At 42.7% G+C, this 14,901-nt stretch overlaps 1 protein-coding gene across 2 annotated transcripts in view; it reads left to right on the top strand.

Moving 5' to 3' along the window:
- Positions 1–271: 271 nt before the first annotated feature.
- Positions 272–14,901, top strand: part of FBLN5 (fibulin 5) — a 52,152-nt gene continuing 37,522 nt past the window's right edge. Inside the window, exons 1-4 of one of the 2 annotated variants that reach the window (XM_066998270.1) lie at positions 272–753; positions 2,901–2,955; positions 5,420–5,471; positions 6,612–6,854. In XM_066998270.1, coding sequence (XP_066854371.1) covers positions 737–753; positions 2,901–2,955; positions 5,420–5,471; positions 6,612–6,854 — 367 coding nt within the window. In that variant the 5' untranslated portion in view covers positions 272–736. The remainder of the gene's footprint in view (positions 754–2,900; positions 2,956–5,419; positions 5,472–6,611; positions 6,855–14,901) is intronic. The other variant, XM_013182156.3, reaches the window with a different exon arrangement.

Raw genomic sequence — 14,901 nt, 5'->3', positions numbered from 1 at the left:
GTTTAATTTGTTTATTCCTGTTCTCAAGTAATCCCTAAGCAATATAGTTCCTGTAGCTGTGATGGTTATGAATTCAAGTTATTCACCTCCCAGAGGGTCAGAACTTTCATCGCTATGCCATTGGCATGAAGCAGCGAGTGTTGCATATTCATCGTCCGAGACACCGGCTAGAGGGCCTCAAAAAAGCCTGACTTTTTTGTTCTCAGAACAAGGAAAACAATCCCTTCCCTTCTCCGGTCCCTTGATAAGAGTTTCTGTCCAATAACGGTGCTCTCTGCTCTGAGGCACATTTAACTGCGAAGTTTGCAGCGGGAGAGGTTTTCCTTCAAGCTGTTAGTGTTTTATCCTGGCAGGCTCCTCGAGATTGTTGTGAGGAGTCTAGCCAGTTGGTGAGCTTTGTAATCTAAACCAGCTGTCCCAGGCTGAGGCCCCCATTTGCATTGTTTAACATACTTAGAAAATGAAGTGTTCATTTTTAACATTCCTCCTCCAATTGGTTTAATGCTGAATTACAGAAGAGAACTAAGCAAAACCAGGTGCTTTCTCTGTATTCTCTCCAGTGTCTGAGGAGGTACAGACTGCTCCCGATCTTCTCCATTACTTGCTATTTCATTCTTTGGACTATAAATGACTGAGGAACTGAAGTGCTAGCAGAGGGTAATGTTTGGAAACACTTTCTAGTTATTCATCAGCACAGGCTCTGGTTTTTTTCCACCTTTCCCCAACGGTTTTGGACATGCAAGGATTAAAAAGGTAAGTGCTATGCATGAAACTTCTTTACTTACCGAAGGGAAACCTACTTGTGGAAAATATCTGTGGCAAGGATTCAGTATGCCAATCCACTTGCTAAAGCCATTTGCAAAGAGACGGGATCTCGATGGTCAGAGGTGGGGAAAGACAATCTGTCTGTTATTAAAGCTGTGCTGTCTCTGACGATTTTCTTCTTAATCTGCGCTTATATCCTACACTTTAAGAACCCCGACATCGGTGGGAGTGCTGAATTGCAACAGCAAACAAGCCCCCTGGCTGCAGTGATTGATTTGAAGCTAATTAGTTACTATTGCAGAAGTTAATTACTAGTTTAAAATCCTCTGCCTGCTGGACGAGCTACTGTGACCAGCTGAATAAAGCATTGATAGACTGTACTGTATGTCTGCTAATAATCCTTGAGCAGATTTGAGATCTCAAATAACGGGCAAACTGCGATGGTGGCTGCAGACAGAACACGCATGAGGCAATAAGGTCACCCCCACCCCAGGAGGGAAGAATATATCATCTTGTAACAGCGGAAACTAAAGACCGCCTAGAAAAGTACGAGTTCTGTCTGACTGATTTTATGGCAGATTCTGCTAGCGTGTGCTGCTCTGCAACAGTGTGAAGTGCACCCGTGTTGCTACGTATGTTAACATGCAGCTATAACCTGTTGTATTTCCTTCTAGTGCTGCTCTTGCTATGCACAAAGTGAGTGTGCAGACTTTATACCCAGTGCCTGCTTTAAAACGTCTTCAAAAAGATTTAAAGAATCAATAGGTGAAGTGCAAGTCTAAATGGATAACGCTGCACTTTGAATGCTTTGCATCCGACTCTTAAGGAAAAGTCTGTGTAGAATTTGCTTTTCCTTGTCACTCAGAAGCTGCCAACAAGCACAATCTGTCTCCGCAGCACTACGAACAACCATTTTAGGGTTTGTGTTTACTTTTCAGAGTTTGTGCCTGTTTCCACATTTCAAGCAAATGTGTCCAAATGTGTCGGTCTCTGCTTGTGCGTGGTTTTGTCTGATGCATTTGTAGGTCTTGTTCAGCGGCTCAGTTTGCACTGGAAATCAGAGACAGCTCTAAGAGAGAAAGTTGGCAGCTTAGTGGAGTAGCAGAACTGAGACTACCTAAAATATCCTGCGTTTCCTGTGCTGGTTTTGTGGGAAACATATACAATTGCCATTCAGAACTAGAATCCAAGCTAAGCAAGTTGGGGTTTTAATAGCCTTGAGAAGAAATTTTCTATAAGGCAGAGGCAAAACACTGAAATCCGTAGTACAGAGAAAAAAAGATATTTCTTGCTGTCCTTTCCTGCTTTCCTGTCAGTAGATACTTTGAGGTGGGGGGTTGGTTGACCAGAGAACTTTCATGCTCCAGGTGAAGGGTCCCCTATATAGCCACAGAGCTCTGTTAGCGAGGGACCCTCTTCTTTCAGCTGAAGTGAAGAGACCCAGCAAGCGCCACTAGATGCTAAGATGACTGGGGAAGTCTCCACTGAAGATAGCAGCTTCTAGTAGCTGATGACCTGGCACAGTGTGTCTACTTGCAGAGCAATGTAGTACTGAAGACTGAGGAAAGGGACAGAATCTGGCCCTAAGAAAATGGATTAATCTCAGATATAGCCTCCTGGGGATGAAGTGCGGTTTAGCAGCTAGCGCAACTGGCGTGGATTCAGGACCTCCTGCATGACAAGCCTGCAGTCCTGCCAATGAGTTGCTCTATGAGCTTAGGCAGGGCCCATGTGCTGGTTTACCCATCTGTAAAATGTGCGCAGTGTGCATGAAGAACTTGGATATTGTCGAAAGAAAGGTGTCACAGAGAGGCAGAAATGCTTTACTGAATATTATGCATTTGTTCATTAAGCAGCTACTGCGTGGGGTGGCATTAAAAGAAAATATTAGTAAATAGTTATGTACAAATCGATTCTGGTCCTGATTTCATAAAACCATAGCAAAATTAATGACTCTGAGATCTGAATCTGGCCCACAATTGTATTGCTCTCTCTCCAGAGGCCAAATTCATGTTGACAAAACTCTGGAATGCACTGAAGTGTCACTAGAGATTAACTTGTCCGTGTGTATTTAATTCTGTATAACGAGCCTGGATATCAGAAGGTTTTCAGCCTATTTTCTATGCACATTACAGGATACTGACTGCTTTCACACTGGCCGTCTGCCTTTCGAACCCTGGAAGAGCACAGGTGAGAGGTGCACAGAGAGATCTCTGTACTGTTTTATACCGAAGCACTATATGGCATGAGACTTAACTGGCTAGCAGGTGAATAGGAAGCTCTGTGGTCTGGGGTTTACATGAAAAGGAAGCTGTGTGGTCTAAGGGTTTAGAGGGGAGGACTTGGAGCCAACAGGATTCTGGAGTTGAACATGGACTTAGCTTTTTGACTCATCCTTGCCAGCTCAGCAAAATATCCCTGCAGAAACCTGGACCTCGCTAAAAACCTGATTCTGCTTCTGAACTGAACATGTCTGAAAAAGGAAATAAGAAAAGTCATCCCACAAGAGCAGGGACAGTTCAGTTCTGTGATGGGGAACACCAATGTTTGGAAAACTTAGTCACGTAAACAGGCATGTTCTGTGCATAGCAGTCTGGCAGAACCTTGTCTTAAGACTTTGTTTTTGGACTGCGAGCCTGAATGACTGCATCCTAGCTAGGGCTTTGCTTTAATTTGTGCCCAAAGCCATTTTTGTTCGAGATGCAGGGCTTTTGAGGGTGGATGGAAGTAGAGCGGTCCAGTTCTTGAAATAGCAGAAGCATTAGTTCTTTGTGTTCTTGGGCTCCAAGTGGACTTTAAATTAGGAAAAACAGTTCCCAAAGGCATGTTAAGCTTGGATTCCTAGTTGATAATCCAGATATGCTCAATGTCCAGAGCTGTGTTTCTAAATACCTTTGCCAAAAGACTTTGAAAAGTAGTTGTGTTTTTCTTCTGTTAGGTTGAAAATTTCCTGCATGTGGCGTGCTTACTGATATTTTTGTGAAAATTGAATCTGTATGGGAAATGCTTTTCATGCCCCTCGAGAATTTTTGAGATGTCTTTAAGGGTTTGTTTTTATAATTTAAAAAATATTATTTCCAGTGTTTTTTTAATAGAAACATCTTGTACCATAAATTAATTTTGAAGTCCAAGCAAAAAAAAACCAACTTGAAACCAAAATGATAGCAACAAACTCTTTCTGAAAATATTGAAAGTGGTCATTTCAATATTGGAAACTTTTCTAGAATAAAGCTCAAGAAAGTTGTTGAAACCACTTCTACGGTAGTCTCAGTGTTTCTGAATCATGGTTTACTGTGGAAAAAATAATTTTGTTAAAAACTAACCTAACTTTTCCAACTAGCCTGGGTGTAGTGCGTGCAGTACAGCACAGAAGAAAATAGGAAAAGGTTGGGTATGTGTGTTCTCTAAAACATGAGGCTGATTATATGTTCACTCATCAGAATATCTTGACTTTCCCCACCATGATACCAAAGTACCTTGTAATGCCAACATAAATGAAGGCAGAATTCCTTCCCACATGTTTGACACTATTAGTAGTGGTTCTGTGTATTTGGGCATGCAAACGGCAGGACCAATAGTGCCATGTATTTTGTTTCATGTCCCCTCCCAGCTCCTGCAATGGCCCACTTCCATTGACTAATCTATCTCACACCTTGTTTCCGACCTACAATTTGCTACTTCTCCAAACACATGCAAAGTACTTTAAGGTTTTCTATTGATTTCTTCCACTAAGTCCAAAATGAGTGTCTTTAGCATTTAACAACAACAAAAAAAGGAGGAATCCTGAATACACTCCAACCCTGTGCCCTCTGGTTCCTTCAGTGCTTTTTGTTTTCTGGATGTCTCTTGCTCACCTGCCTTACCATAACCCACTCACTGGAAGGATCCCCTTGTGTCAACTGCATGGCCCACTGCCACACGGCTGAAGGCTCTGTCAAAAACTAGGGAGAGCAGCGAATCATTTTAATGGGTTTTGACAAACGTCGCTAGTTAGAAAAGCTGAGGAACACGGATTAGGTGCTGAAGACTCCAGGTTACAGCCCTGATAAAGACCAGCAGCGTAGGATAGGAAGGAACAAGGTTTCCAGTGACTTTGTATGCATAGAACACATGTTGTGCACAGATTTATCCTCTAAACATCTAAATGTTTTGTGCGAACTAAAAGCCTTACTTTTTTTAAGTTTGTGCTTTAACTATGGCTTCAGGTCAGCTGGCTAGCTTCTTGAGAGGTATGTACTGAATTGTCTACATGTGGAGTTTCAAAGCACGTTAGAGAAGTTAGCTAGTGCCTTTGAACTGATCCCCCCTTGTTCTGGCAAAAACAATATCCCAGAATAGAAGAATGCAGCTTCTGTGTTAACTCCTGGCACAGAGTGTGTGGCACATCAGGTGTTGGCTATCCCAGCAGAGAGTAACAGCCTGTAACCATCACCACCTGTGGGAATTGCCTTCTGAGTTAAGGGGCTGTCAGGTGCTGGAGGTCTCAGGTTCACTCCTTGCTGCCTGTCCTTTGGGGAAGGGACTTTATTTTGGTGTACTGAACATTTTGGTGTAGTGCTGAACAGTTTTACTAAGCGTAATAACCCAGGTGAGCATTTGACTCGCAACCCTCTCATTTCACAGTCACTGAGTGTCCTTTGTTTTCTCCTTTTAGCAACAATGCACTAATGGGTTTGACCTGGACCGTGCCTCTGGGCAATGCTTAGGTAGGATTTTAATTACATCAATGAATTTAAATAGGGGTTCAGAAACGCTGACTTTGTTAACTTTATGCTGCTGTTGGTATGTTTTAGGTGAAAAGTCCTTGCTGTGTGATGAATGTGTGTGTGTGAATAAATGCATATGTATATATATAAATGTGTGTGTGCATTCACATAGCCCAAGGATATATCAGTCTGTGACATTGGGATACTAATTGGCTGTCGGTGCTTCTCAAATGCCTGTGATGCACTGAGATGAGTTTGGGAGCTCAGTCCAGTTGCCAAATAACAAGGACTGCACACCCTCCTCTTTCTCCTCCAAACTCAGTATTCTCCACCTGGAGGCCCCAGATAATGTCTGTTACTGCTCCATGTTGAAACTCCAGGACAATCATTGAGGCAGGTGTAGAGAAACACACGCTTTACCCTATAGCATCTTTTCATAAATGAATGTGAAGAGAGGCCCTCAGTCTCCAGGGCAGCATCTTCTCCGTGAATTAAAGTCTCTCAGACAGTGAGGGGGTAAAACAGCAGCAGGCTGCCTGTTCTGTCATGGCAGCCGAATGCTTCTGTGCTCTGAGAAACAAACAAATGTTCAGTTTGGGTAAACCACTTTTATCTTTCTAAATTTGATTCAACAGCAATCTCAATTGGAACAAGAAAGAGGCCTGAACCACGTCCCCAGATCTGAACATCCCTAACTTTTTCTGTGGGAGGGAGCTCGGGAGTTCCAAATCAGGATCCAAGTTTCACAGCTGGGCAAACCAAACCACCAGTGTTTGAAATCCTGATCTGCATGTTGTGGTTTGGACAGACCCACTAGCAGGAATAGGCGGTAGCATGCTGTAGCCATGTGTAAATCAGTGTTTAAACCGAACATTTATAGAATAACAAAGCAGGCTTTCCCCTCTCCCTTTAATGCTGAATTAAAACAAGTAGAACACAGGATATATGGAATATATGGGATGTTTCCTGATTTAGTGCAATCTAACTTCAAAGCAAGGCTCCGCAAAGAAAGATTAGCCCCGCCGCTCAAAGAGAGTATCAAATTTTTAGCAAAGTCTTGAGAAAAAAATGTTAACTGTTTTTTGGATAGCTCAACGCTAAGAAGCAGTCACTCATTTAACTTTTGCAATTTTCTTCCAGATATTGATGAATGTCGGACTATTCCTGAGGCCTGTAGAGGAGATATGGTGTGTGTCAACCAGAATGGTGGCTATTTATGCGTACCCCGAACAAACCCAGTGTATCGATCACCATATCTGAACCCTTACTCAAATATTTATCCACCGCCCCCAGCACCAGGCCCAGTTCCTAACTACCCTACTGTTACGAGACCTCTGATCTGTCGATTTGGGTACCAGTTGGATGAAAACAACCAGTGTGCTGGTAAGTAGTAGAAATCTTTATTCTGTATTCTATTTCTCTTAAAGCTTGTCTGACATTGAAGAAACAATTGTCCTGCAATTGTCCTTTGGTTATTCTTGTGTCACTGAAGCCCAAGATGCTGAACCTTATTTTAAAGGGTGTGAGCTGTACATTCCATATCGTCATAACTCAGTGCAAGCTAAGACATTTTAGTCTGATTATTTAATCAGGAAACCCACTTCTATGAGAGAAGTGAACTTTTTGTGACATAAAAAGCCATCTGATGGTAGGTGATTTGTTAGTTATCAAAAGGATGCCTTTTATGCTTATGATTCTGTCCTTGAGAGAGAACATAGCCTGCGTTCAAAGTATTAGGCTGGGACTGAGAAAATACTGATTCAGTTCTTGGTTGTATGTGACCCTGTCCAGATTTCTGGACCTAGGTGTTTCAGCTGTATATGGTATAAAAGAGTTGTTTTCTCCCATGCTTTGTGTTCTTCACTTAGACTGTGATGCCTTTGGAGCACGTCTTAACTAGAGGGTATTACACAACTCTTGGTACTACTACTATTGTGACTATAGACTTCTTCAGCTGAGACTGGAAATCTCTTGTTCTAGGCACTGCACAAACACACAGAGAAAGAATTGCTTCTCCACCAGATCTTTGACATTTTCTTAGGACCTTGGTGTTCCCCAGTCTCCAATAATAATAATAATAATAAAATAAATAACTCTGTGTTCTTGTGTTGGTAGTTTTTCTATTGCAACTTTTGGCTAGATTTTGATTTCACTTACTCCATTTTATACCAGGTTTACCTTGTATCTAAGCTGGTTGTGTGTTATGCAAATTTAAGGGAGGTTTGGAATAAATCCCTCTGGTTTGCTTGCTTTTGATGATGTCATGTTACAAAGGAGTGGAGAGAAAATTTCTGAACTAAATCAAAGGAAATTCCACTGGCCAGGATATTCATTTTAATGCCAAACGTGGCTACAAGAGATCAGAATCAAGCCAATCACTGGTGACTGCTCAGGGTAAACGCTGGAGATGTAGCTCACAGGTCTTCCACAAAGTTTGTCTATAACCACTGCTTCTGTGTCTCAGTTGTCCTAATGATAAAGTTACTTTTCTATTTGTTATTGTGTGTATCTAACTTCTATAAAAGTTTTGGTGGTTGTTGTTTTTGTTGTTTTAAATAGAATTGGTCTCTGACAAGTAAAAAAGCCCAAAGCACAGGAGATGCACACTTTCAGTATGGAATTTTGTCTGTCTGTATACTAAGGAATTGCATTTAATTCAGAACATTGCTATTTGAATGCTGCTGCAGAACAACACGAGCTGAAACTGACTCGTCTTTTGGGCAGATTTTGCCCTCTTGTCTGGAATTTCTGGCAAGACTTGGTTTCCGATGATGTAGTTCATTTGCTTCCCTATGTGAGGAGACCATGACGTGTCACAGGAGATGCAGAAGTGTAGATTTAAATTCAGATTCTTTGGGGCACATTTTTCTATATTTGAATTATTGCTCTCATTATGTTCCAAGATACTAGTGCTAGTTAGAAAATGCATTTCTGCTAATATATACTGTAAAACTTAATAAATAAACACCTGTTTAATTTTTTTTTTATTTTTTTTACAAGAGTTTTGAAAGCCTGGGATAATTGTTGAGTTTGCTGTAAAAATAACCATGTATGCTATCCAATCCTTTAAAAATTGCAGCTAGCCCTCCTGGTGTTAGCAAATAGATCATCTTAAGTTATGTATTGATTTGTAGGCTTTCGGTAGTGTTTTCATTTTGCTAACTTTGATGTAGATGAATCAGGAAATGGGACAGTTAAAAGAAAAGAAGTGCTGAAATCAAAGGGGAAATGAAACCCCTATATTTACTGTCTGGCCTGCTGCACACAAACCATACAAATCAAAACAGGTGGATTTTGGAAACTTTGACAGTGTAACTTCCAGCCTGTAAAGGCTATGTCTGTTTCCATCCATGCTGGCAGAAATGTGAGGACTAATTCTTAAATCAGGGCTGTTCGCTTCTGTCACTTTAACTTTCAGACGTGGGAATTTAATTGTGAGGGAAAGTTTGGTGAATAAAGACATTAACAAGAATAGATGGGAAAAGACAGACTGCTATTTGAGTATCACGGTTAGCTGGAAACAGTTTTTGAAAATCTACATCAGGTTTGAATTTGGGCAGATGGTAGGTCATATTTGTATTAGAGGAAGAAAAATGAAACTTAAAGAAAACAAGACCTGTCAGATCGAAAAGGTCTCTGCCAAGCTTAGATTTCATTTTTCATTTAGTGAAATCCCGGGGGATGTTCACTGTCTTGATGCACTATTTATTTTTGTGTCTGTGTGCCTTAGGATGGAAAGTGTAGGCACCAAGAGAATGGTGTGAAGTACCGCATGTCTCGCTGCAGTGGCAGGAGAAAGGAAGGTCTCGTCCAGTTTCCAGGACTTCTGGCACTGTTAGCAGGGTCAATGTGCAGCCTCGTGCATGAAGGCTGTGGAGGTGAGGCACCAGGGGACCTTGAGGGGGTCCCCAGGCAGCACTGGAATTTCACCCAGGTCATTCAAGAAAGGCTGAATCCACATGAGTCACGTCTTACACTAAGCAAATTATAAGCATTGCTCGTGTTAGTGGTATTTTGGTCACTGTGTGCTTCCCTGCTTGTCAGCATTCAGCATGCTCTTAGGATATGAAGCACTTAAAGGGTTAATTTTGTGGTGGAATGGTTGAAAAGAGTAAACTGGAAGCTCTTCTGCCCAGTAGCTGAGCCACTATATAACTTACAGGTTTGTTATGCTGGTGTTCTGGCATCTCCTTCCAGCACCTTCTTTCCAAATAAAAAATCAGTCACAGGTATTTCCATTAAAGATGATGAGACTTTTTTCTATTGACTTCAGGGGAAGCAGAGCTATTCTCATGCCAATGTTTCTGAGAAATATCCTTTTCTTTTTTTTTTTTTGTCTGGTCAGATATGGGGTTACAGGTCTGGGCCACATTTTCTATGGCTAGGCCAACAGAAATCTTTACTTTCTCTTTGAATTCCAGTCAAAACAGTTTATTAAACACAGGAACCTGCCCTGGGAGATTTGCAGCCTCAGCTTTGAAACACTGAGCTTGTTCAAGAGACTTCCAAAGTGAAACAGGATAAAAATTTGATCTGGAAGCAGTATAAGACTTAACAAGCTCTCTTTTTTTTTTTTTTAACCTCCTCATTGCTAGAGCTGACAGAAACAGGGGAAGGCTGTGAGAGGGTCCCTGGCTCTCAGAAGAATGTGCACCCCAGGTGTTTCAAATAACATTCTCCTCTTGGGGGCAGATGTATTGCAACACAGCAAAAAAGAAGTACAAGCAATTTTTCTCCCTTTCCAGCTTTTTTGGCTTCTACCTTTTTGACCTGGATGGTCACAGACAGGGGTTAGGTGTCCACATTCTTTCCCCATCACGTTCACTGCTCAGCCTTACCAAGAATCTTTTCTGGAGATCTTTTCAAGATCTCCAGGTCTTGTCCCTTGTGAAACAAAACCTTTCCTGGCACAAGTGCCCGACATGGTGAGGTGTCTCAAGGACACCTGTCAGTGACCACTTTGCCCACTCCAGTGTCCTCCACATGGTGCAGAAGCAGCTGTAGCCACTTCTGGCAGCAGGCAGAGAAATACTTCAGTGATAATTATGTTTTAAAATCTTCTGTGGGCTTGATTCCTGATGGATGGGTGGGTATTTTTACCCCTGGAGTTGCTGAATGCCTTATGGCTTCTATGTATAAATGTACTGTGCTTTCAACTGCATGTGTAAATTCATTCCAAAGCAGGTTGGGAATGATTTACAGCCACAATTAATGCTGGAATAAAAGACCACATTCAGGAAAAAGCAATGAACAACCAGCCGAAGAGCACTGCTTGAACTGTTTGTCTTCTAATGCTACTTCTCTATAAATACTGAATGTTTAGCCATAATAATGACTTTTTGTTCGTGGCACTTGCTCTCGTAACTGCTGGCAAGGTTAAAGCAGAGCAAGGGCCCATGGTCTTGCATTATACATTCGTAAGCCAAGTTCTTTCCAATTTCCCTTCGCTCCACCTTGCTGTTTCCTGATTTACAATGATTTTTAAAACATGCCTCAAGCACAGATCCTTCTGGGCATTGTGGAGCGAACTGTAATGGGTGGACTCTTATTTTTGCTTTTTATTCTGTTAATATAGATGCACAATATGAGGAGATGATGCGGGTGGGGAGGCATCTTAAGAGGGCTGAATGGAGGAAATCGAGCAAGTAATCAGACTGCAGAGACAGAGAACTACGTGTTAGGAAGGGTGTAAGTGTAAGGCAAGATGAGTATGACCTAGAGATGGAAAGAAGGGAGGAGTCCAGTGGAGGAGGTAATATTTTTTAAAAAAAAAAATCTTTATTTTTGAAACAAAGGCTAAAAAGAAGAAGCACAAAAACAGGGGGAAATGGAAAGATGCTCTTTCCTAGCGTAAGTCAGAATTGTTCTTCAAGGCCTCCTCTGTGCAGCAGTCATTGCTTTACCTTTCCTCACTTCCCAGCGACTGCCAGGACTCCCGACATTCCACACCTACAGGTCCCCAGCCCTTCATTCATGGAGTGAAACTCCTCCCTTCAAAGCATTACCTTAGCACAGATGGGTTTTAGATCATTATCATTTATATTGCTAGCATACCTAAAACCCACATCCAAGCCTGCAATCGTACTGACCTGACCTCCGCTCAACCTCACGAAGAACAGCCTAGATGAGTTTTCAAGCAAAATAAAGGAACCAGATGTGTACATATGGGGAGAGGAGAGGGAAATGAAGATGCAAGAAAGTGAAATGAGGTGCCCAGATCTTGTGGCAGAACCATGGCTGTGCCAGGGATAAAGTCCAGAGCTGTGCCTTAGCCACTAGGCCAGGCTGTCTTTCAATAGTAACCTTTCTGCAGTGAGCTATTAGAAACAGGAGGAAGAAAAGGAGGGAAGTGCAGCACAGCGACTGTGCCCTGGAAGGGACTGTACAAAGGAGAAAACAAATGGAATCTGCTCCTGCCATTGTCTTTTTTAACTCCAATTGGCTCAGCTCTGTGTCCTGCCCTTTTCTTCTTGATCTAAGACAATCTCTTGCTGTTTCAGAGGGCCAGTTCCCAGAGGTTTTTATGTGGTCCCTGTTAGACAGCACTGCCATCACGTCCAAATTAACCGGGAACAAAGCGATTGCGTGAGAATAGGTTCTGCAGGAAGTTCAGCCTCTTGATAGGACATAGAACTGGTGACATCTGATTAAATTAAGGGTCATGATATGTTGCCTTTATTCCTAAAACAGTTTTCTTGACAGCTTTTGTAAGGGGAAATATAAATTTGGACCTCGTGCTGCCATTGTAACAAGAGAGTTGCCTCTCAAGAAGGAGCTGTAGTTGGTAGCGAGGGCTTGGGCTGGAGGATTTTGGACTTGGTTCCTGACTGCTGTAGACAAACATGCTGTGTATTTTGGGACTCTGGCTCATGATGTTTAAACTGAAAAAAAATCTTTTTCAGGGTTGTACAAGAATCATTTCAGGAGTGGATGACAGCTGCTGAGGTAGATTTCTGACTGCTATCATTTAAAAAATAATATTCAAGAGAAAAAAAGGCCCAGTTTAATTATCCGGCAACAGTGAAACTCGAAACAAGGTATGGGGAACTTACTTCCCTAGTGCATCAAATTGGTTCGATATCATGGGGCATTTTTGTCTGTTTCTGAATAGACCAGAGGAGAGAAGAAGTGCCAGAACTTCACCAGTATTTCCCGTTCACTTCAAGAATACCTGTGCTACAAAAGCTTTTGGTTGTTATTTGATCCTGTTGTTTTTCAGTCACCATCTACTTATTCTGTGATCATTTCAAGTTCTAGCAAAATTCTTGATGGTTGTCCCTTGATCATCTCAAGTAATGACGAGAAAAGCCAGGTAAAATAAAGATGTGGAGAATACAAACTGTGTGCTCTAAGACAGGACCATATGCCAGGGGACTGATGGATATGATATGTGCTCTGTAGGAACATCTATGATATTAACGTTGTAGAGTATAGATGTACTTAACATAGCCCTGTCCCACTGGATAAACCCACATCATTCGGCTCCAGACAAGCACAGTTATAATTCTTTTGGGTCCAGAGCCTCAGTGCTTCTGATCTGATGGCTTGATCTATTCACAAGCCCACCAGTCTGCCTAAAGGTAATTGTGAGTAGGCCATAAAATATTCATGGATGAAAAGGTACATCTGAAACCACTCAGAGCTCCTTCCTCCCTCAGGAAACCATTGCACCAGCACAGAGGAGGGGTTGGGGCTGAGGAAAGGTAAGGCTCAGCCTGTCCCTACAGCAGTGTCCATCAGCAGGGTCATTCCTACGTTCCTTGACCCCTTGACCTCACCACCACCAAGCGTATCCTACCCCAGCAGAATTTGCAAAGGAGAACGAGGGTACAAACACTGCTTTTCACTGAAGGAAATGTGTTTGTGGTGGAGGGATTGGCTTGATAGAGAAGGTTGCTGTACGTGTTTGTAGCTGGGTAAACTGAGCCTTCTGTGGCTTGGATTATTCCTTCTGTCATTCCTTGCTAAGTGCGGTGTAGGAGGAGCACAGTCTGGTGGTTAAAGCACAGGCAAGTGCTTCGTTTATTTGTGAAACTTCTACTACTCACACAGAAATGGATAAAGCTGAACCAAGAAATATAACATGCAAGCCAAGAAAGCTGGCATGTTATTAAGAAAACTGGCATCTCTATGTGGAGTGAAAAAAGCAGGCTCCTGGGTATGGCAAAATGTAACAGTAAATGCAAGTCTTATCGGTCTGCACGTCAGTGCCTTTCAGGCGTCGCTGGCTGGCTGTATTAGTGTGCAATGATGTGAGAAGGGAAAATAAAATAAGCATGGCTGTGGTATAGTCCCAACTGAACTGCAGTCAGACTGGTTAAATAGCTGCATAGTCAACTGGAGACCAAAACTCCTCTCAGCCCTGTGGTTACGGCCCCCATTGACTTTGCAGATCTTAGGATCTTGGAGCAGAAGTTCTTGCAGCGAATTCATTAGGTTTAGTTTAATCTGTCAGAGCCTAAGGCACTGAACCCCCTCAGAGCAAGCTGAATCGGCTTATGGTCAGGGAGTCTGGTACCATGCTTCCTTCTGCCTGATTCCTGATACCATGATAAGGGTTTCTTAGACATTGCGGGAGAAGAGCAGAGAACTGGTCACCTTAAAAACTGTGGCAGACAGAACCGTTTTCATTTGCTTCCAACTTCAGCTTGAACTCAGCTGTTTCTGTCTGTGGATGTGTCTTCACCTGCTTATTATTAGCGGATGATTGAAAGCTTACTGGTTTTTCTGTAGTGAGACTGGGAGGGAAGCACAGTGATATATGGAGGGGGACAGCAGAACAAGAAAGGGTCACACTGCAAAACGTACCTGGGCACAAGGATAGCGTCCATGGCGTGTCGGATGGCCAGGCAGCAATCCAGGCTCAGGAAGGTTGACATTCCTGTAGACTGTCCTCTCTCTGTCGTGATGTGCTTCAGCTTTCTCTTTTCCTTGGGGCTGGGTGATATCTTCAGTATCCAAGGTGGCAAGAACCCAGGAATCCCATCTCCCTTGTGCTTTGAAGACTGCAGGGGAAAAGAGCATCCAAGAGAAAGAGGTTTAGCCTATTCGCTGGGTTGTGGTTGGTTTAATGGCCCCAGTAAAGCTTGGTGTCTCTGAATTGGGGGTTATTGGTCACTGGCTCTGAGCCAGACAATACATAGCCTTCAGCTGTCAGCAAGAGCCAGTTGGCAGGCGGCTCTGTGTGACTCATTTCAGAGGAGCAGTACTCGTGCCCAGCCTGCCATATCCCCAGGCATGTGCTGGCCAGGGCAGAGCTCTGACCCCTGCTGTTAATCTCTGAATGATTCTTTAGACTAACTGCTAAAAACGGTTTGATACGTGGGGCTTTGTGGCTGCTTTGCCTTTATTATGTCTTACTTCCAGGGATTTCAGCAGTGCCAGATCAGTTAAAGCCACCATGCACCGATTAGCTCTGTCTGCTCTGGAG

Source organism: Anser cygnoides, chromosome 5, assembly GCF_040182565.1.
Source record: "Anser cygnoides isolate HZ-2024a breed goose chromosome 5, Taihu_goose_T2T_genome, whole genome shotgun sequence".
NCBI classification, from domain to species: Eukaryota; Metazoa; Chordata; class Aves; order Anseriformes; family Anatidae; genus Anser; species Anser cygnoides.
Note: the sequence above shows the minus strand (reverse complement) of the source record. Positions and strands in the feature narration are given on the sequence as shown.